This window comes from Branchiostoma floridae, chromosome 4 (genome assembly GCF_000003815.2).
Source record: "Branchiostoma floridae strain S238N-H82 chromosome 4, Bfl_VNyyK, whole genome shotgun sequence".
Lineage (NCBI taxonomy): Eukaryota > Metazoa > Chordata > Leptocardii > Amphioxiformes > Branchiostomatidae > Branchiostoma > Branchiostoma floridae.
The window spans coordinates 15,800,788-15,821,675 of NC_049982.1; the positions used below are offsets into that span (position 1 = coordinate 15,800,788).

The window sequence follows — 20,888 nt, forward strand, 5'->3', positions numbered from 1 at the left end:
AGGAGCATGCAGCTCGCCATGTGGTCTCTGAAAAGTTTCAGTGTGATCATTGCACATACTCGTGTCAGACACAAAATGGAATCCGAAGTCATAGAAGAATGCACGAAAGGGATGGTGATCCAAAGCCAGGAAAGAAAGACAAGTTTGAGGTACAGGTTTTAGCACGTCAGCTGAGAAGGAGGTTGAGGAAAAATAGGAGGGTTTACAGGTGCTATAAGTGCAGTTTTGTCACCTCAGTCCACTCAAGCTTTGAAAAACATTGTAAAAGGCATACAAGAAAGAGCAAGATTTCTAGAATACACACACAGAGTGGAAATGATGCAATGATGGGGGAATCCACTATTACTGATCCTGATCTGCATAATGAACTAAATGATGGACGTGATCTCGAGACACACGAAGCAAACAGAAGTGAGGGTGAAACAAACAAAGCTCAAAGTCCAGCATCAGTGGCAAACAAGAAGTTGGAAGGGCAAGATGTGGAAAAGGATGATGACAAGTGCTTACAGAGAGAACTCGAAGTGTTGTCTGAGACTTCAGGTTCCAGTTTCACAAACCTGAGCCCTAGTGAGGGAAATGCCATCAGTCCTCGTCAGAGAGCTAAGACCAAGAAGTACAGCTGCATTAAGTGCTCGTTCTCTTGCAATTCTTGGTTGTCGGTTAAAGCCCATATGGCTGTTCATAAAGAAGGGTTAACAAATACTGCAATGGAAATTGAATCCTATACAGATAAAGAAGAACTGGCAAACAAGCTGGAAGAGATGGATGCTAATGACAAAATTGCATGTGTGACTGTAGAAGCCCAAGACAGTTCACCCAAAAAAAGCGAAAACATCTACAGGTGTACCAAGTGCCCCTTCACATGTGACAGGATTGGGTGGCTTACGAAACACATGAAACATCACGAATTCAGTCAGAAATTCTCATGTGATCTCTGCTCATACTCTGCATCACACAAGATTTCTCTGATAAATCATCAGAGTGTACACGTCAATGATATCAAGAAAGGGTCGACTGCAGGAGCCCCCAAGGTTACAACGTCCACTGAGGGGTGTAACAGGGAAGAGTCCAGCACCAATGTTGCGGATAAGCAGCAGTTGCTTTACCGCTGTAAAGAATGCCCATATACAGCAGATCATTCATCTATCTTAGAGCGTCATGAGAAGTGTCACGGGATTTGGCGTTGGCACAAAAGGCTGGGTGAAATGTCACATGCAGGGGAGCAGGCAGTGTCAGAAGCCACAGTGTCAGTTGCCATTGCCTGTAATGATGATACTAGCGACAGTGGTAATCCTGCTGATGTTGCACACCAGGAAAGTAATACCGAAGTTACTGAAAGCAGAGAGGAAGAGTCCCGTAAGTTGCACACTTGCAATGAATGCCATTTTAAGACCGATTCGCTCTTTGAATTGGAAAGGCACAAGACTTCACATGGGAATGAATCAAAGCACATGTGCAATAACAATGATTTTCCCTCTGACTCAAAGACAAGTGAAGAACATCATGGAGATAACGAAAAAGGGCTCAATAACAGACAGGATAATGAAGATGCCATCATGGAAGATCAAGGAGCAGAGGATTGTGAAACTGAATCCGTGATAACAACATCAGCTGTGCCCAGTGCTGACATCACTGTTCAAAAGGAAGACGACAAAGCAAGACAGACCAGTTTGATATCCAAGCCAAAGGTTGATGAATACAAGTATATCTTCCATTGTGAGGATTGCCCTTTTAGAACAGACTGGTTTCATGACCTACAGAAACACAAGAATGGCCACGACAATGAAGCAGATTTCTCCTGCGACAAGTGCTCCTTTTCTGCTGCTACAAAGGGAGCAATTGAGGTACACCGCCGAGTACACCGATATAAGGGTGCCAACAGTGAAGCCAAGCAATGTACAGAACGTGCTTTTTCGACACACAGCTTCAAATCTATGCATCTTCATATGCAAACTCACAATGACAGCAATGTACAAGCAGATGTTGATGAGTCGGTAGCCTCTCCTTTGCCCTACAGTGACGCACAGAAGCCAAGTACAAGTGGTATGGAAGGTGGTATGTTCCGTCGGAAGATGGAGGAATATTTGTACATATTCAACTGTGAGCAGTGCCCATTCAAGACTGACTGGTACCATGAACTGGAAAAGCACAGAATGGGCCACAATGCTAACTTGGAGTTTCCCTGTGATCACTGTACATTTTCTTCATCTTCAAAGAAAGCAGTTGAAGTACATAAAAGGGTTCACAAAGACGGAAATGCTTTAAAAATGGAAAGGTCAGTTGCTGACAAACCAAATGCATGTACGTCCAAGGAAGAAAAAGACAAAGAGAAGGAAAAACCAGAAAGGTTTCCTCATATGACACCATCAGGCCTGCGATACTATAATCACAAGTGCCCCAAGTGCCCCTTCCGCACTGATAGTAGAAAGAAAGTGGGCGTCCACCTGGTCCATCATGGGGCAAAAGGGAAGTACAACTGTGACCTGTGTACGTACTCGTCAAACCACCAAGCAGCTTTGGCAGTCCACAGAAGGGTCCACTTACATGCATATGATAACCCACTTGCAAATAAAGGGATGCCCATAAAAGACACACCCAACAATGTGAAGAATGAGAGCAAGAGACTGTCACCCCAGAAGTCTCAGAAATGTACGAAGTGCCCCTTCAAAACTGACAGCAGGAAAAAGATGGATGTCCACATGGTGTTTCACAGGAAAAGAGGAAAGTACAAGTGTAACTTGTGTTCCTATTCCACGGACAGGATGTCAACGCTTGGGCCGCACAGAAAGGTTCATCTCAAACAACAAGAGGCCGCAGAGAGAAGTGCTCGGAACGTGAACAATGAAATGGGAGTCGTGCACTCACCACTTGCAGCCTATAGAACAGAGCCAAGACTGGACAGTGGACAAAAGTACTCCTGCAATGCTTGTCCTTCCAAGTTTAATAGTCTGCTGGATGTGAGGGAGCATGTTTCTCACCACCTCAGACAGTTTTCTTACTCGTGTCCAGAGTGCACCTATGGTGCTGACTCCGAAAGATCAGTTAAGAGTCACAAAGGAGTCCACGAGAGACATGGAGACAAGAAGTCCAGGCCAGTAATTAAACATGCCACACAAGCAACCAATGATTTGGCATTACATTCAGCTGAGGAGGATGAAAGGCCAGCAGAGGGTATGATTAAGAAACGTAAATATCAATGTGAGCACTGCCCTTACTCGACAGATAAGCTTCACAAAAAATCTTCACATGAAAGCAATCATGGAGCAAACCATCCGAACAAGTGTCATCTTTGCTCTTACTCCACCAGTGCCTCAATCAAGGTGCACTTGAGGGTCCATGAGAAGTATGTTAGAGGTAAGACCAAGGGCCAAAAGGTGGATACTGCTGGAAGCATTCTCACTGTGGAGAAAATTGGAAGTGCCAGGGACCGCTGGCAGTACAAGTGCAGCCAGTGTCCATACCTTGCTAAAACGGCAAGTTACGTCAGGTCACATCAACGCTATCACTCTGCGGACCTCCCACTGAAATGCCCAGACTGCACTTTTTCCTGCAGCCGTCTGCAGCAGTTGTCCTGCCATGCGGAGTGGCACGGCAAGCCCCCAGCTCAGGACAAGCAGCAAAGCAGCCCTGAAGTAAAGCAGAAGCCGACAAAGCGGGGTAGGATAGGAACACTACAACAAAAGTTGTATGAACAGGGAGTTGAGAGGATTATGATCAATGGCAAGAAGCATTATATTTGTCCTCACTGCCCCTTCCGGTCCAGATGGGCTGACCAGGCTGTCGCCCACCTTGAGCACCACTTTGTTATGTACTCGTACAAGTGTGCACACTGCTCCTACTCCACCAGGACGAAGGACAAAGTCAAATTCCACATGAACCTACACAAAAAGGTGGCTGATGACGGCAACGGCCACTCCACGGATGGTGGGAAGAGGTTGGCTAGGACAGCACAAAGGGACAATGAGGCTGCTAGCAGCCCAAGTGAAGCAGGCCTAACTAAAGGTCCGAGAACAAGAGCAAGGCTAGGAGTTATAGGCCAGTCCCCAGTCAAGCACACGACTCCACAAGTATCTCCCACAAGCAGCAGTGTGTCCCGTAACCTTGGTGACTTCAGCAGCCCCAGTGGATCTGAGAGCGCTTTTATCCGCTACATGACTCCATCATGCAGCAAGGAGCAGCCGGAGCAAGGCCAGCAAGTCACGGTTTTGACATTTGTCTGCATGTACTGTGAACGGCCATTCACCGACCAAGAAAGCTGGCTGGCTCACATGAAAAGGCACAGGCTTTAGAGATGGGTCACACACATACACGCAACTGATCAGATATAGAACAGACAGTGCCAAAATTTTGCTGTCACATTTTGATTTGTGTTTTCAAAATGAACTCTCTTGGTAGGAACTCAGATTGGTTAGGGAATGGTGAATTGAATGACACCATGTACTTATTGCTGATAAATTCTTAAGATGGAGGTTGAAAGAATTTTCATTGATTGCTGATGCTGAAATGATGCAATGGACTCAATATGAAGGTTCTGTATAATATGTAGAATTGGAAATGAGGGTATACCATAGGTGTAATAATGCTGTCACTGTCAGTTTTGTGTGTATTAAATATGCATCTTGTCGTGGCTTTGTAGAAAGACATAGTACTAATTATTCAGCTTTGTGGTTAAATGCTTTGTTAAAACTTTGTGATTTTCTGTAGCATATCTGCACATAACGACATGTCTCATGAAGTTACAAATCACTTACATGCTAGTTCAGAGGTTAATTGTGTTTTGCCATGAGGCAATACAATAATCATGATTTCATACAATAATCATGATTTGACAGTGGGCATCAGTGATTGCGACTTGCCCAAAGGAATAAGATTGCAACTCCATTTGAATTATTAGTCATGCCACTCATGGTCTACATGTAACTCAAGCATTGCAAGGAGCAGGTAATAATGCTGTCCTTTGTGCTAAGTTGCTGCAGAAAGAAAGTGATAGAAGCAAATTGGAAGGAGATTACCAGCCTAAGGCAGAGTGTGACTAAAAACATTTCAAATGCTGAGTCTGCAAGAATGGGGCTATCACAAGGAAAATGCCAGTTTCTGGTCCTTTGGTACTGAAGACCACTCAGCACCTATAGACTCTCAAATTTGTGTGAACCCTGAACTACTACTTCTAGAAGTTATCCATTCAGGGACAAGTGTCACCATTTTGATTGTTAACTTGTATTTACCATTTGTTTTATTCATTCATTTGTTTAGAAATGTGTTATTATTCCAGATGCTGCAAGGGTTCTATGATAAGTTGAATCTGTAACAAATGGTAGCTATATCAAATTGTCATGATTGATTTTATCATTAAGTATGGATCAAATATCAGTGGTAGGACAAATATTGCCCAGTGTTTTTGATGGCTTGTGTATTTGATAGATTCATTATGCATTCTAATAGAAAGTCAAGTGCTGCTAGCTTGTTGCCTATTCTTGAATATGTTTTGTGTGATATTGAGTTATTCTGGTAATGTTACATACAATCATATAGCACTAACATACATTGTAGATGAATTAATGGAGTAATAAATGCCTGCATTTTCCTGATATAATCAAATGGTAGCTGGTTTCAATCCTTGTTTGCTGTATTTTATTGTTAGCTTTGAATGAAAATGAAACATTATCCTAAAGATCTTGTCTCCCTATGGCATTCTTAAAGGGAAGTTGAAAATAAAGTACCAATAAGACCTAAAACAACAAACAGGATTCATATAAGTTGATTTGATTTGATAATCACTTAACCAGCACGTTGTTTATTTTATCATACACAAGCTAAATGGGGAATTCGAAACTTGACACAGACAAAAAGTAGAACAGATTATACATGTAGTACATTCAATGCTATGTCCTGAATAAACTGAGTATAGTCTTAGGTTCAAAATTACAAGTTCATCATCTTCAATATATGTCATGATTTTGTTACATCTGTATTCGAAATATCTACCTCATTTGTCAGGACTGTGTGTCTGCAAATGTCTTCCCAATCGTACGATCAGATCACGAGTCCTGTAAATACAAGAGCAAGCTGGGGTTTTTAAAAACTCAATTATATGTATTTTCCTTAGTATGGACGAGAACATAGCACAGTATCTCTCCTTTTCATTGTATATATTCAATTGGTTCAGTGACAACAAGGAGGGATACAAATTGTATCCCTCCTTGTTGTCACTAAACCAGATAGAGATCTTAATCAATTGAATATACATGTATTTGCTTGGAAAAATCCTTCACTACTAATTCAAAACTACCCACCCAACAAAAGCTCACTAATGATATACAACATTAGTACAACAACAGTCACCAGCTCTGCGTAAATGGCCCGAAACGGGTATGATTATCGTTGCCGCCTAACGACCGTCTTTGGTACTGTCGTGTTACTTCCTGTTTTGACATCTCGTGTTCTGTTATGACCATCATATTTGAGTGGTAGATAGCTCTTGGTAGAGAGAGAAGGGAGAGTGAGTCGTGTAATGTAAGTTTGGGCTCACACGTCTGTACTATGTAACACAACCTCTGCTGTCCAGGGCTGGAACTGTTCGGTCGGATGTTGGGCGGGCTACTATATGATACATGTAGATTAGGGGTGTGTACCGGCACAAAACCGGCCGGTTTTTCTTATTGGACCGGTCCGGAAAAACCGGACGTGAAAAAAATTCGGTGGGCCGGATGTTGGACCTTTGAAAAAACATATGATCTAAATTCACACGTTTTGGGGGCTTTCTGGTCGAAGAAAATAGCAAGAACGAAGCAGAGTAGAGCTTATAGCAATTTCTACAGTTTTACAGTCAATCATACAGATACAGGTAATCCTGTAGGATTTTAGAACGCCAGTGGTCAAATACGCCACAAAACATCCTTTTTTTGTACCGAAATGGATTACTGTTTTGAGTATCTCACATTTTTTTTTTTTAGTATCTCACATACTGAATCAGGTTCAGGTCCAAACCCGGACCTGGACCTGAATTTTCTGTACCTGTACCCACCCCTAAAGTAGATGTAATCAGTCAATTGGCCATCTAGCGTCTAAAAGAACATTGCTCACTCATATTCATATCAAATTGTCCGCCATTCAGGGAGTATTAGTATTCGAGGCTGTCAATCTCCCAACTGACGTCGGACGTACGAAGGATGGGCGGCGCAATCAGCCAAATTATAACTTGTAAGGCACGGTTTAGCTGCACCATCTTGCGGAATGACGTTGACAATCACTTTTGCTGGTACATTTGTGTCAATGATGATAAGTTTTGAATGACTGAATGAAGCAGTCTGGACAGCAGCTGGAACCTGGTACAGTTCTATGATATCGTTTTGATTATTGTTTGGCCACAGCAAGTAACTTTTATGGATGACATCCGCGCGCTCATTGATTTTCGCTTGATCATTGATGTCAGAAAACATTTTTCTTCTTCTGCAGAGATAGTCAACATGACGAGAAAGTACCAAATGAGAAATGTGGTGTGTTGTAGCCTAATGATTGTACTTCTTGACACTAGCGAGCTAGCCATGACTAGTTTTAGAAGTGACACTTGTTGAAAATTTGTAAAACTGGCACTAGTATGGAAGTTATGAGACTATACTAGTAATTACCAACTTGGTACCATTCTACCACACTGGTGTCATTTGTATTGTAGTACTAGTTCAATTCTTGAATACATGGAGGGATGGACGCCTTGTTGTCTGTGCTACCATGCTTTGTCCCAAAAATTCTTACAAGGGTTTGCTTGTGTGCGTGTGTGTTTACGGATATCTGTAGTCAGTATCACTTATTGTGTGATACTCTGTGAGTAGGTCTTGGAGAGACGGAATATTGTGTCTATTTTGAAAACCAAACCATCTTATTTGTTTACCCATCTTGTTTTTTTTTTACACGATCTAGAATGTTCTCATGATAAGAATAGCTTTTAGTTAATTTCGTGCCAGTGGAGGCCTGGGTGGCGAGATGCCGGACAGGGGAGTGGAGAACTGAAGTTTGTGATTATTTCGTTCTCCAGGTGGTTTGGGCTCCTTCGTTTCTGATGGCAGTGGAGGTGACTAATTGTAACCCTACTTGCATACTAGTAATTGATGAAACAATATAAAACAAGACATTTACAAAAGCCCAAAATACCTCTCGAAGGTAAGAGGTCACAAAAACTATGACAATTCACTTGATTTCATCACCTTAGTTTCAATTTGTGTCGGTCATCAGAAACAATTTCATTACCTCTATACAATGGAGTAATTGTTTAATGTTTGCTTGAGTGTGTGTGTTTTACGGATATCTGTAGTCAGTATCACTTATGAACCTCTGGATGGATTGTGATGATACTACGTGAGTAGGTCTTGGGAAGACGACGGTCAAGGTCGGTTTTGATCGTCCTGGTCTGTGTCGTGTCTATAGTAGCTATTAATATTTTTGATATGTTGGCCATAACTAGTGTGCTAGGCTGGGGATGGATGAAAGGCTTTAGTTATTTTTCTGAAATACGTACGGTAGCAGCGGTACCTTTTTCTTTCTTGTCTTTTAATTGTTTTGATGCAATGGATACTACATCCCACAAACTGACTTGAACGACATCTTTCCCATCCTGTGTCATGAAGTATGAGTTTGTATATATTTGTTGGAAAATGTTGCTTTATGCATAAGCGTTATAATCACTCAGACGTAGCAGGAGAGGTGCCTGCTGTGTGCTATGACAGGATCTGTGGATATCATAACTGGTTTATCAATGTCTGTTCGAACCAATGGGATCAAGTAATTTGAGAAAATGTTGGTACCCAGTAGAATCAACATTACCATCTGTACATGTAAAAGTTGTGACCTGTGAGTTAATGACTGTCAGATCGTGCGTGTAGCGTTATTAATCAGACTGTACAGTGTTGAGTGTTTGTTTGTGATGACGTCAGATGACATTGCCTGGCTGGTTGTGTCCAGTCATCTGGTGTACATGGCTGTTCCAATGTGGGACACCCACACGGGGCCCTTGTAATGGGAAGGGTACAAATAAGAGACAGGGTGGTACTGTACAGTAACTTTTACATTTTCTTTATCTTTTCATCTGAACCATTCGATACTGTCGCCACGAAAACAGCATCGTCAGATTTCAAGAATGTTCAGTTTTTGTGAAACCAGAGATTAGCTTTTCATCAATGATATAATCATACGACATTCTAGGGCTAACATTTGTTAATGTAGTTAATAGACGCGAGATAAGCTAGTCATCAATGGTATAATTACACCACTTTCTCGGGAGAAGTTGACGTTTTGTCCAATGCGACTACCAGGAAAAAGATAGGAGATCGTAGGATGATCTTTGACATTCTGAGAGGCCTGTCGTGTAATGTCGATAATTACGTAGGTTTTTTAAAACTGCATTAAGGTAATTAAGTTACCAGAGGGAGAAACAAATGTAAAGGGATGAACAGGAAAGTTGCTTTTGATATTTTGTGTCTTCTTTTGGACAAATATGTCATTTACTTTTTTTCTCATGACTTGAGTTAGCACAATCTCGTTCCGTGTAGAGAGATTATTTAACGGACACGTAAATTGACGTTTAGTCCCTGGTCACCAAAAATGAGCGCAGATTAGCAATAAAAAGAAAGATTTTCCTTCTCAAATAGTACATTGTCTACAGAGCACAAGTCGCACAGGTAAAGCCACCACAGCACATACGGCACGTTCCGTGTGAAACGCGGGAATTCGCTAAATTAAAATCAAGCTATGGTTGGTTTTCAGACGTATTTCCAATTCGTTATGACAAAAATGTTGCAGCGAGAAGAGGAAATAATCTGCGAGTTTTCCTCTTTCATGATGATGTCGAGTAGAGCAAATTTCAAACGGCATGCATCATTCATGTCGTGCCAGAATGTTCCCATGAAGATTACATGTATAAATGTAAGCACACAAAACACCTGTAGTTGATGATTATGGAAATGCCATACTTGGTACCAGAAGGGCGTGGTCTGTCTTGTTTTCATCGATGAGGGGATATTGTTGTGAATTTTATTAAGTTGAAGGGCTTTTATTCAAGTGATGGACTGGTATCAAACGGACGAAGAAACAAGAGAGGAAGTCAGTGATTGTGTTGAAAAATGGTCGCTAATGTTTATTTTGTGATATCTGATTGAGCTCAATAAAAGTAAAGTGGGAGAATGGGAACTTGCTCAGCGGGTATACATATACATTTTTCTGGGTGAGGGGGTGTATTGATATTGTTTGGCACACTCATGGATTGTATTGTTTGTGTGTAAATGTGTATTTTTCATATTTTTTTCTTTTGTATATAGGCGTCATATTTTATTTCAACTCTGTATTGTGGTAACTGCATGATGTACTCTTATCGGTGTGTGTGGGATTCTGAAACGTATTCGAGGTTCAAACATAACACTTTCAGTTTAAAGTACTTCCTCATTGGAACCCTCGACCTTTTGATCCAGAACGCCGCGCACGCTGCCATGCCTCGTGATTATTGTCTTCTACCTGTTGGTAAAAGTTTTCAATGTACATTAAGGAAGATAATCAGCGCGCTAGCTTCAGAAACTTGTAATCACCTACGAGCCATTGTTTCCTTCAGAATGTTCTCTCTTGGTTTCAAGACATTGTACTATTGTAGGGCTAATTGTCTGCAGCGCTGCCTTCTTTTGAGTTGTTGCCATGGCAACACAGGATGCGCTCGTTACGTCAATCGATCTGGTTTCTCCACGTGATGTATGAAAATATTCATGGCGACAATGTACGACTCGTTTTTTGTGTTCTAACATAAAACATCTTAACGGGATAACAATTATCAATGTTACTGTGCAAAAATATAATGTAAGATAAACTGTATCCAAGACAGGAGACAAAATAACATACTCAAGGCAACTAAAGAAATAACAAGACAGTATATGTAGCTGTAGACTTCCGTTTACATCAGAAATACTTGAACAAATTCGGGGCACTTAAAAAAGAATATGACTTCTACTTGATCTTCTTTACCTACGTCATTACTTTAGAGACAGATAACTAGAGTCTTTCTTTGTAAATAAAAGACCCAGTATTCGCGCACGGCTATGCTTCTATGTATGGTGGACGTAATGACGCAGCCGCTATGTAGCCATAGTAACTACAGGGGCTAGCAATGTCACCATCGACCCCAACACCTGAAATTGCTGGATCTTTCAGCTGAGCAGCGTTATCGTTGTCGTTTTGTACATTTTAAGAGACTTGTGAAACCTGGAAAAGTGTTGCTTTGTGAAAATAACACGACCACAACTGTACAATTACATACCGTGAAACTGGTACTGTGTGGAGTAAGACGAACGAGTCCGTTCTCACTTGTGTGACTGGTGTAACTCACCACAGAAGGGATTGCCACGGCCGTGCTTGGTCCCACAGTCAGGGACTGTGTCCTGTATCATGGTGACGTATAGAAACACACTATGATGGAAGGACACAGTACCCGACCGCGGGAAAATGGCAGTCTCGTTCCCAGGTTGCACGTCAGGGACCCTGTATTGTGGCAAAAGTGATGAATACGACTCAGATCAGTAAAAACAGCACACATGGATAAATAAAATCACGATGATCTGTCCAAACACTGTTAAGATAGACTATATGAACCATCTTGTATCGACTTGGGAGTTGTCTCTTACTAATGTGCGACTCTCTAAATATCCAGGGCCTCTCGATTTGAAAATTCACTGAGCATGGTAAAAGAAAATAGAAATAAATCATTGAATAAACACGTAACTATATTCTCCACTGACGTAGAATACGTACTTTTGCAAAGAGAAAACGATAAGAACTGTTGAAATGTGACAAGAAAACCGGTCGCACATCCAGCCAAGTACTTTGTTTTTGTAGTGGCAACAACACGTGTTGTATACATACAAACTGTCAGTCTTACGACCCTGTAGCCCGTGGCATCCCCGCCCACGGCATCAAATTTTTAGGCTCGTAGTCATAAAACATTTAGGGCGCCGTCAAAACAGCTTACGCCGCATAAAAAAGAATTATACGAAAAGACTGTCAAGAAGGCTACAGATTGTTAAGAATTGTTAAAAAAGACTGTTAAGAAGGCTACAAACAACAGCATAACTGAAGTATAAAGGTGGAGGCATAAAGAGAGTCCTCTACTCAAAGAAGACCGCCTCACCTACCAACTCCGCGGACCTGTCCGTCCTGCTGCTCTGCCGCGGGAGTGAGTGTTCGCACCTGGGCGGGCGGGCCCTTTCATAGCCTGGCTGACGTGAGGACCGCACGTCACCAGCTATTTTTTTCTCCCTGATCACAGACTAATAACGCGCCCTGTGTACACGAGTTCCCGCTTAGAACACGTTTCTCCTGGTTATTCAACACATGGCCAGGAGCTTTGATTGTCTACTGAGGTAAGCACCGAGGGAGTGCCGAATGCATAAAAGATGTAATTTTAATTCGCAGGTGGAAAACACGACGAGAATGTTTGGGAGAATAAAGTACAGAACGCAAAGTAAAGAAAGTGACGGAACGGAACTTTCAACAAAGGTTGTAATCATCAAACCCGTCACAGACTTTTTCAGTGCAGATCTACTGAAAATTTAAAAAAAAACTGTTAGCTTAATAGATTGTGTCCATCATTCTGCTTACCTTTAATATTTAAGGTACCCGGATCTGAGAAGAATAATGGTTAATATTCCTAGCATAGCTAAGTCTTTTTTCATCTGTCATATCAAAACCTGTGGCCACCCTTACAGCACTAGTAATTGAGGAAACCGACATATAGCTGTGCCTATGTTTTGTATCTATTTTTCTTCATATCTTAGCTTTGGTGCACATATGGTAGAGGTGCATAATTTGCATATGCACAATTTGGGGAGGGAGTAGAAATACGAAAATATGATCTGGGACCATCGCTTGGCATTAGGCGATGTTGTCTCGTCTTTCCTGACACATTTATGTAACGGACACTGTCCTTATCTACTGTTGGGACAAGTTACCTTCATTATTTGCTGAATCAACCCCAACAAGAGTACTAGTGGGCGTATGGCTTTGAAAATGTGGGGCTAAAAAGAGGTAGTTTCCTGCATGTCTAGATCTAAGCTTTAAACCAATCACAGACTCCACAGATACATCGCCATGAAGCTAGGACTGCTGGCTCGTTCTCACTGAAATGTGCAAAGTCTTAACGACTTGATATGAGCCAAATTACGGGCACTATCGTTGCTCTCTTCATTTCCCCACAGCATTTGGTAGGTTTTACGATAAAATCCACAGCATTATTATCGTTTGACGGCTTGGAAGAAATTATAGGCACCTCTCCCTAAACGGGGCCAGCATCGGAGCAGACCCGAAAATTCGTACAGTAAATATTCAGTTTCTAGAAAAGTTGGTTGACTGGTGCAGCTTGCTTGCCAGGCCCTCTGTCAAACCGAATCCGATCTACTCTGTCACTGACACTGTTCTTGTAATGTACGCTGTAAGGTGGTTAAATTCAGTAAGATACGTTACTATTTAAGTAATATAAGACAGCCCTGACACATGTATCAGCCACACATGTAATACAAAAAATAGCCGTTTTTGTGACATTTCTCTATTTCTGGATTTCCAAGAAATAAAGGAGTGTTTGCTGTCATTTGTAACCCACCTCACTGAACAAATGTTTAAAATAACAATGTTCACTGTAACGGTATTACTGTTTGATGCTTTCTATGTCACTAGTATTTACTTTACTTACAGAACTACCCAGTCTCTGACTGCCCGTACCTACATACATCTTCTACTCCTAAAAGATGTAGCCAAACTGTGTATCCTTTCGAAGAAAGTTTACTTTAGCAATGGCCGTTCCCAGTAAGTGTCCAACACGGTCAAGATGTGTTTAACACGATTCTTGTCCTTGTCCACTGGAAAAAGATAAGCGGTAAAGTTGGAATGGAAAAATATGGATTCAACTGAAAGTAGCCGTCTTATCAGAAGATAAGTTGATCTATTTTGTCGACAGTAATAGTCGATACTTTGCAGATTTCACCGCGAAACAGGGTTCTATTGGTAAAAACACGCAGTCAATTGGACCACGTTTGTTGTTGTTTTCGAAAAAGAACTGTATTAAACAATTACGTTTTACACCCCGTGTCCATGTAGAACTGTCAGAATCTATCTACATGTTGGGTAAACTTTGAATCCTCTAGCAGGAAATGTTTACGTTCAATGTACTTTTGTAACGCAACCAAACAACATTCTCTCTGACAAGTAGGTGATGAAATAATGCCAGGCGCCTGCACGGGAGGGGAGAATATTAAACATGCATTCCATCCTGCACTTTGAAGTGATTGCCACTTAATATTTATGTTAAGTTATGAATAAACAACCACATCCTTGTATGCATCAGTCTTAGCGCTTTTTCTTCGTCTTAAAGCTCAAAATGGTTCTCGACATAACGTGGAAGGGAGAGGCCGTCCTTTTCACTAGTGTTCTTTTCGCACAAACTGTCTGATATAACTGGCTCTAACCACCTGTCACACTATAAGAATAAAGTAATCTGAAGAAACCCGCATCAGTTCGTGATTGCAATTTGGGAGTGGACAGGAAATTAATTCATCTCTATGCATAGCTCCTTAGTCTAAGCCATTTCCACCTGCTGCGGTTACAGTTCGAGTGAAATATTACATGTGGTAGTGTGGACCCGGAATCAAAGCAATTCAGTACACATAGTTAGACATATCAGGGAATAGATTTAAAGGCTATTGCTCACCTTTACCCCTTTTATACATATACCAATTTCATCTTTCTTAAGCGTCGTACAGTTATATACATTATAGACAGTTTGAATGCACTTCCACTCTCTGCCCTAAGACTCTGTCTGCCTTTTTGTGGTAAATGTACAAATACCTTAAGGATATACGTGTTGATCTAATCTTTTGGTTTGTTAATTGGATGATTATATGCACACACCATTATCCCTAGTGGGTGGTGACTAAAATGTTTATCTGAGATTTTAAAGTGTTGCTCGTGTCAGTCGTGATGCCTTTCTCGGGACTGACTGCCCGGGGTTGCGGCGCACATCGCTGTGGAGAAGGACAACTCGACACGGTGTGTGAGGGAATTGTGGGAACTGGACGGTTAATGGAGACACAGAGACGCAGGAACTACAGATGGGGGTGAAATGACCATGAGTAATAATTCTGTACGAGCTTGATAAATGAATATTTAACACTGCCCTCATCGACGATATGTGCGCTCTGCAAAGTCGTGTAGTTGCGCACAGTTAGTTGTTTCAGAAATTGACAGAATCAAAGTTGAGAAAGAAGTCTGAGTCATTAAAAAGTGCTAACAGCAGTACTAAGTCCACCTTCTGCCCGATACACTGTTTCTGATGGATTCAGTTTAAGTTGTATCTTCTCTATCAAATTCAGTCGTACGATGTCGCACCAAAGAGCATTTTGGTTGCTTTTATAGACATACATAAGAGCTTAAAGAAGTAAAAATCGCAATAACATAATACCTTTTCACAAGAGAAAGTATGCAAACAGAATATTGTAATATATTTGATTACCAGGGTTATATATGAGGTAAGATATGAGAGATTTCAATAAAATGCAAAATATAACCTTCTGTGTCATGCTCGTAAGCAACAAACGTGTACGGAAAACGTACACAACCAAGAAATAGTAGTGTAGTAACGCATCTCTGTCACTGGACGTGTTCAATGTAGTAACGTTATCCAGGATATGACTGGTACCATGTCGTCCATGTCACAATGCTGAGTTGTAATCATGTCGTGCGACAAAGATACCGGACAACAATTTTTGAATGAACACACACTGTGTCCTACACACACTACCGGAACATCCCTGTACTGAACTCCATGTGCTCGAACAAGCTTAGGAGTTCGTGGAAATGACTGAGCTCTAAAGGTTCACAGGTAATCAGTGTACCAGGTCAAATGTTCGCACCCTTCGTCGTGTCTCGTCTTCTTTGTATAGTTTATTATTTTTACTATGAATTATACACATAACAGGTCTCTTGAAATGCTTCTGTTTTCCATGGCTTCAGATTAATATCAGAGCTCGTCTTATTTTGTGTGGAATTCTCCAGACAGCAGCAGATGTTAGGTGTCTTCAACTGGAAGATGTATCCATTGTCGTTTGTAAAGGTATTCATTAACAACTTTCTCTTCTCTAAAATGTGAAAAAAATTTCAAATCGGTCAAGATTGACAGACATTGGTGTGCTACCAGGACAACCAACCCAGTCGCAAAGGTGCAGGTCTTCTTCAAATCACAAGGGGGAGTTGATGATAGACTACAAAGGGAATAGCTGATACGTTATTCAGTGTTATCCCTTTATATTCACATTTGAGTGGAAGGACTTAAAAACCAAGAACGGTTATGTTACCGTTCTCTTGAAAAGATTTCTGCGCCAAAGACAGGTATACTAACCTTCGCGTGAAAGGGAATTCAGACCCAAGTTCAGGTACGTTATAACTTTTGTGAGGTAGAAACTCAGCATACTGGACAGGTATGTTTACTTTTGTGTTTAAGGAATGCAACACCAAGAACAGATATGTTTAACTTTGCAAGAAAGGAATTCAGTACCAAGGACAGGTAGGTTAAGTGTCAGTGTGACGGGACTTCAGCACCAAGGACAGGCACGTTAATCTATATGTGGGAGAATTTCAGCATCAGGTGCGTCTACTAGTGTAGAGTTGGTGATCAGCACCAAGGACAGGTCTATGCCTTTTCTGTGTGTATGGTATCTTGTAAATGGTCTTCAGCACCAAGGTCAGCTTTGTGCATGCCCTATGTTCCTTATCTAGTATAGTGGGCCCAGGTTGTCTTGCTGTTGTCTTTATTGTTCGCTAGATGTCGCTCCTACGCATTGCACGTCCTTGTGGGGCTGGCCGTGTTGGTCTAAAGAAGCCCCACTACTGGCTGCTTGGAGACAATGTCAGCCCCACCTCCCGGTGGAGTCAGCCAGGCTGCATAAGTAGTTTTGAAGCGTGATGCATTTCACTTTTGTACTTTTCGACCCCGCCCCCTTCCAATCATGGAAGGTCTGTAAAACACTTGCTCAATTTTCTCCATCTTAAACAATGCGTATTCACAACAGTGTGTTGAATGTGTTTTTACCCTGCACATATGCGGGGTTCGTTGACGAGTCTCGCTGTCAGGTGAAAATGTAAATAAGTTTTGACTTAAAGCGTGACTGACATCTTCTATTCGCCAGTGACCTCGGATGCTTTATAGATGATAGATGCCAAAGGTTCATTTCCGCACTAGAAAGTCATGAAACCGTGACGGTTATTTCTAAACAGGTAACGTCATTAACGTAAAACACTTGCTTCCAACAAGGAAGCAGAATTTCAGATCCATCGCCATTGATGGTGATTGAGTAGTTAAGCTTCTTACAGGGGCTCCGGTGAAACTGACTCATCAGCACAGAGGGTAAGTAATCTGGAGATAATGCTAACTTGCGCTAACAGTGATCTGACTAGCTTTTTCCACTCTCTCTGCCCAGGGAAAGGACTTGTTCATACGTCCAGCACATGGGACATTCTGCGAGCCTTCCGGCCGTCTAACTGGAGTATATTTTAGAAACAGCTGCAGTCTAATATAATGTCTAATTGTGAAATAACGGGTATTTTGGACTTACATGTACCCAAATGTTACCCGAAGTGCCTAAGATGACATATGGAATATTAGTTTCTATATGTGTCAGAGACATATGAAATATTAGTTTATATGTGTCAGAGATAACATATGGAATGTTAGTTTCTATGTGTCAGAGATAACATGGCGCATATTATGTGTCTGGAATATGGTATATTAGTTTCTATCTTGGAAACCAAAACTATATCGAATTTTCCATGGCCTTTAGGGAAAACACATACGTGACAAATAGGGCTGTCTGCTGAGATAATGACGTAGTAGATTAGATATGTGGAGTCCACCAAGTGATTGTTCATAGTTTCACATGACGCACCTTTTTCTGACTGATTACAGCTATAACGTTAGATATCGACTCAGACATACACTCGCTTTTCACTCCAACCATCGGTTTTAATGACATCTTTTGTCGCAACGTAACATACGCATCGCTCGAGAAAACAAGAGAATAACAAGTAACAGGTGCAGGTCTGTCTATGATCTCTTCTGTGTGAAGTCTGTTTAAATATGTACACGCTCTCAAGACTTTATACATCACCTAACTTACAAGCACCATGGACTGGCTCTATCTACACGGCACATAGTACTTGGAATATATATATATATATATATATATATATATATATATATATATATAAGCGATGTTGTTAGAGTAATGTGTTCTCTTTTAATTTTCATTGTGTCAAATTAGTTCAATTCCACAATCAGCAATCCCCTTTGTTCAGTGACTGAAACATGTCTTTATATCAAGTCACGACGCACTGACGTGTTGATATAAGCCATAGCTGGTCCAAGTCTTGAGCTTGTTCAAGTTTTGAGCTTGACACAAAGACTTGATTCAAGTCGTGAGTTGTTTTAAGGACATAGCAATAGTTGCGATTATGGACGAAGGTGATTCCTTCCTATCCTTGTATTCACATGATAGCATTCACATGATATCGCATATACATAACTTTACATGGACAGTTAGATGAGTTATGTGATTAGAGTCAAACTGATTAAATGTTCCATTGTGTGGTTTATGGTACGGTCTTCACGACCCATTTGTATATAACATTAGATAAACCTCTTACAGTCATCTTGTGAACAACGTACATTCAGTTGTATATCACTTAAAATATATTGAACAAGTGTAAGTGAAATTCTCCTAATTCAGATTCTAACACAAAAAGATCTCCACATACATCTGAGACGGGTCCTTAGGATATTCTGGAGTAAATATACTCTGTGTTTAAAATCAAGTTACAACAATACTTTTCAAACAAATAAAAACTACGCCACACTTTTACGATATGAATACATATAATAGTATTTACACATATCAAACATAACTCGCCTGACAGAAACCATGCAACATGTCTTGACCATGTCAATGCGGAAGTATAATATATACTTTCTTTGTACATTTAGATGGTTTTTGTACAATGCAAAATAACGCTCAATCAGTATTGCAACAGACCTATAAAGTACCATTCCAAACGTTTTCTAATGTCTCCAAACTCCGTCCCTGGGCCATCCAGCTGTGATCGCCCACGGGATGGGCTCTACCCTTTATCTAAGCTTGCCTGGCTGAAATTCCTATATAGGCGTTCTACAGAGCGCAGACGGTATTTGGTAATAATAATTCAATCGCGCACACACATTAAATAAGTCTTTAGGCTTTGATAAAATGGAATTTACGCTGTAAGAGGTAATGGAAAGGACTCCATTTTATATCATTATACTGCTTTCAAGTCATAAAATATCGATAACGACCGCGCACTGAGAGAAAAATGACCTTGTCTGGGATGGTTATCGTAAAAGGCCTCCAGGCAAGGCAAATATATGGTATGTACATGGGAACTCACAATGGGAGGGGCTGTAGAGTCATATAGAGATATATAAAGGTAGCCATTATTCTCTATCAGCTGTTTCGACGGGCGGATTCAGTCTCACAGAAGCGAGCAGCTTTCAGAGAATAGGCAACATTACCGTGCAGCAGACGGTGGAGTCAGCACGGGTACGGGTCCCATTACTGACCACGGAACTACAGCAGACACGAGTACAAGCAGCGGTGCAAAAGAACTAGCGCTCCTGCTGTCCGAAACATGCCTGGGGTACTTAATCGTATGACTGTGTAAGTTAGATCCATGATACCGCCGGATGGCAGTACCTAAGAGGAAAGTAGAATTACCAAATACATGTAATAGCAGTTTTCCACATCAACCTAGTGTCCGTATACATAGCTGCAAATGCAACCAAATTGCGAGAATTGGCACGTAACATTGTAATAAAACACGAATTCCATCCTACCTGAAAGCTCTCGAAATGCAAACGCAATTCATTCGATCTTGGGTATTTTGTCTCTAGAATGAGCTTTTCGCTCTAGACAGCCACTCATACTCGCCTTTTGTCAGTTATTCCCGTGGCAGAAGTCTGACAGTCAGCTGTGTTCTGTGTATTAAGTACCTGTTAAATCCGTTTTTTAATATCATATGGAAACTCACCAGCGATTATGTCTTCTGTATATACATACAAAATGTACTAATCTTTACCCAGAGTAATAGGGTATCACTATTTTCCTATCGAAAACGAATATCTGCAAATAGCTTGTTTTAAACACCAAGCTTTTCACATCGAACAGATAGAAGAAAATGGCACGACAAAGGAAGATGCTTTCCGTACAGTATAATATAAACCCACCCCATTATCATGGTATACTGTGGGATTGCGTATGTTATGGATCAGAGTTATAATCGTCTCTCTGTAGTCAGTATGTACTCATAGAATCAACTGGCACTCTTAAGTCTTCATGACCGTCGAAAGATAATGACGTATTAACAGATGTGTTTTGTTTGTGTTTGGTTGTTGCGGTCGCACCGCCCGTTCTGATTGCGGTTGGATGCGTTCAGCAGCATTTCTTCTTTCTTTTGGCCGCCTCTTGCTGTTGTCTGTCGTCAATGGGGAGGCTTCTGATCTGTTCGTCCTCTCTCTCCTGCAGCTTTCTGTAAAGTTTAACACCAATGTATTATTTAATTACGATCATGTAACTAATGAACTAATGATAATTATTTGTGTCATTGCCATTATTATCATTTACTTATTTACATTTTTTGTATTATTGATAGAAATTCTTATTGACCCCCAACACTCCTCCCAACTCGACCTCCACGAAAAGCAGCCCTGACGGAGCACTATCGAGATTAAATAAAGGCACAAACAAACAAAATGTATCACAAATACATGGTCATACTGGACATAACTTCAT

At 41.0% G+C, this 20,888-nt stretch overlaps 2 protein-coding genes across 4 annotated transcripts in view; one reads left to right on the plus strand and one right to left on the minus strand.

Moving 5' to 3' along the window:
• Positions 1 to 2,576: 2,576 nt before the first annotated feature.
• LOC118413597 (zinc finger protein 160-like) lies at positions 2,577 to 4,289 on the plus strand. Its single transcript, XM_035817124.1, has one exon. The coding sequence runs from the start codon at positions 2,577 to 2,579 to the stop codon at positions 4,287 to 4,289; it is 1,713 nt and encodes a 570-aa protein (XP_035673017.1).
• A 13,733-nt stretch (positions 4,290 to 18,022) lies between these two features.
• Positions 18,023 to 20,888, minus strand: part of LOC118413495 (ras and EF-hand domain-containing protein homolog) — a 37,047-nt gene continuing 34,181 nt past the window's right edge. For all 3 annotated transcript variants that reach the window (XM_035816928.1, XM_035816930.1, XM_035816931.1), the window contains exon 17: positions 18,023 to 20,625. In XM_035816928.1, coding sequence (XP_035672821.1) covers positions 20,529 to 20,625 — 97 coding nt within the window. In that variant the 3' untranslated portion in view covers positions 18,023 to 20,528. The remainder of the gene's footprint in view (positions 20,626 to 20,888) is intronic.

What these genes read in the sequence shown, in the direction of transcription:
- LOC118413597 (XM_035817124.1), top strand. Translation starts at nt 2,577, where the DNA reads ATGCCCATAAAAGACACACCCAACAATGTGAAGAATGAGAGCAAGAGA.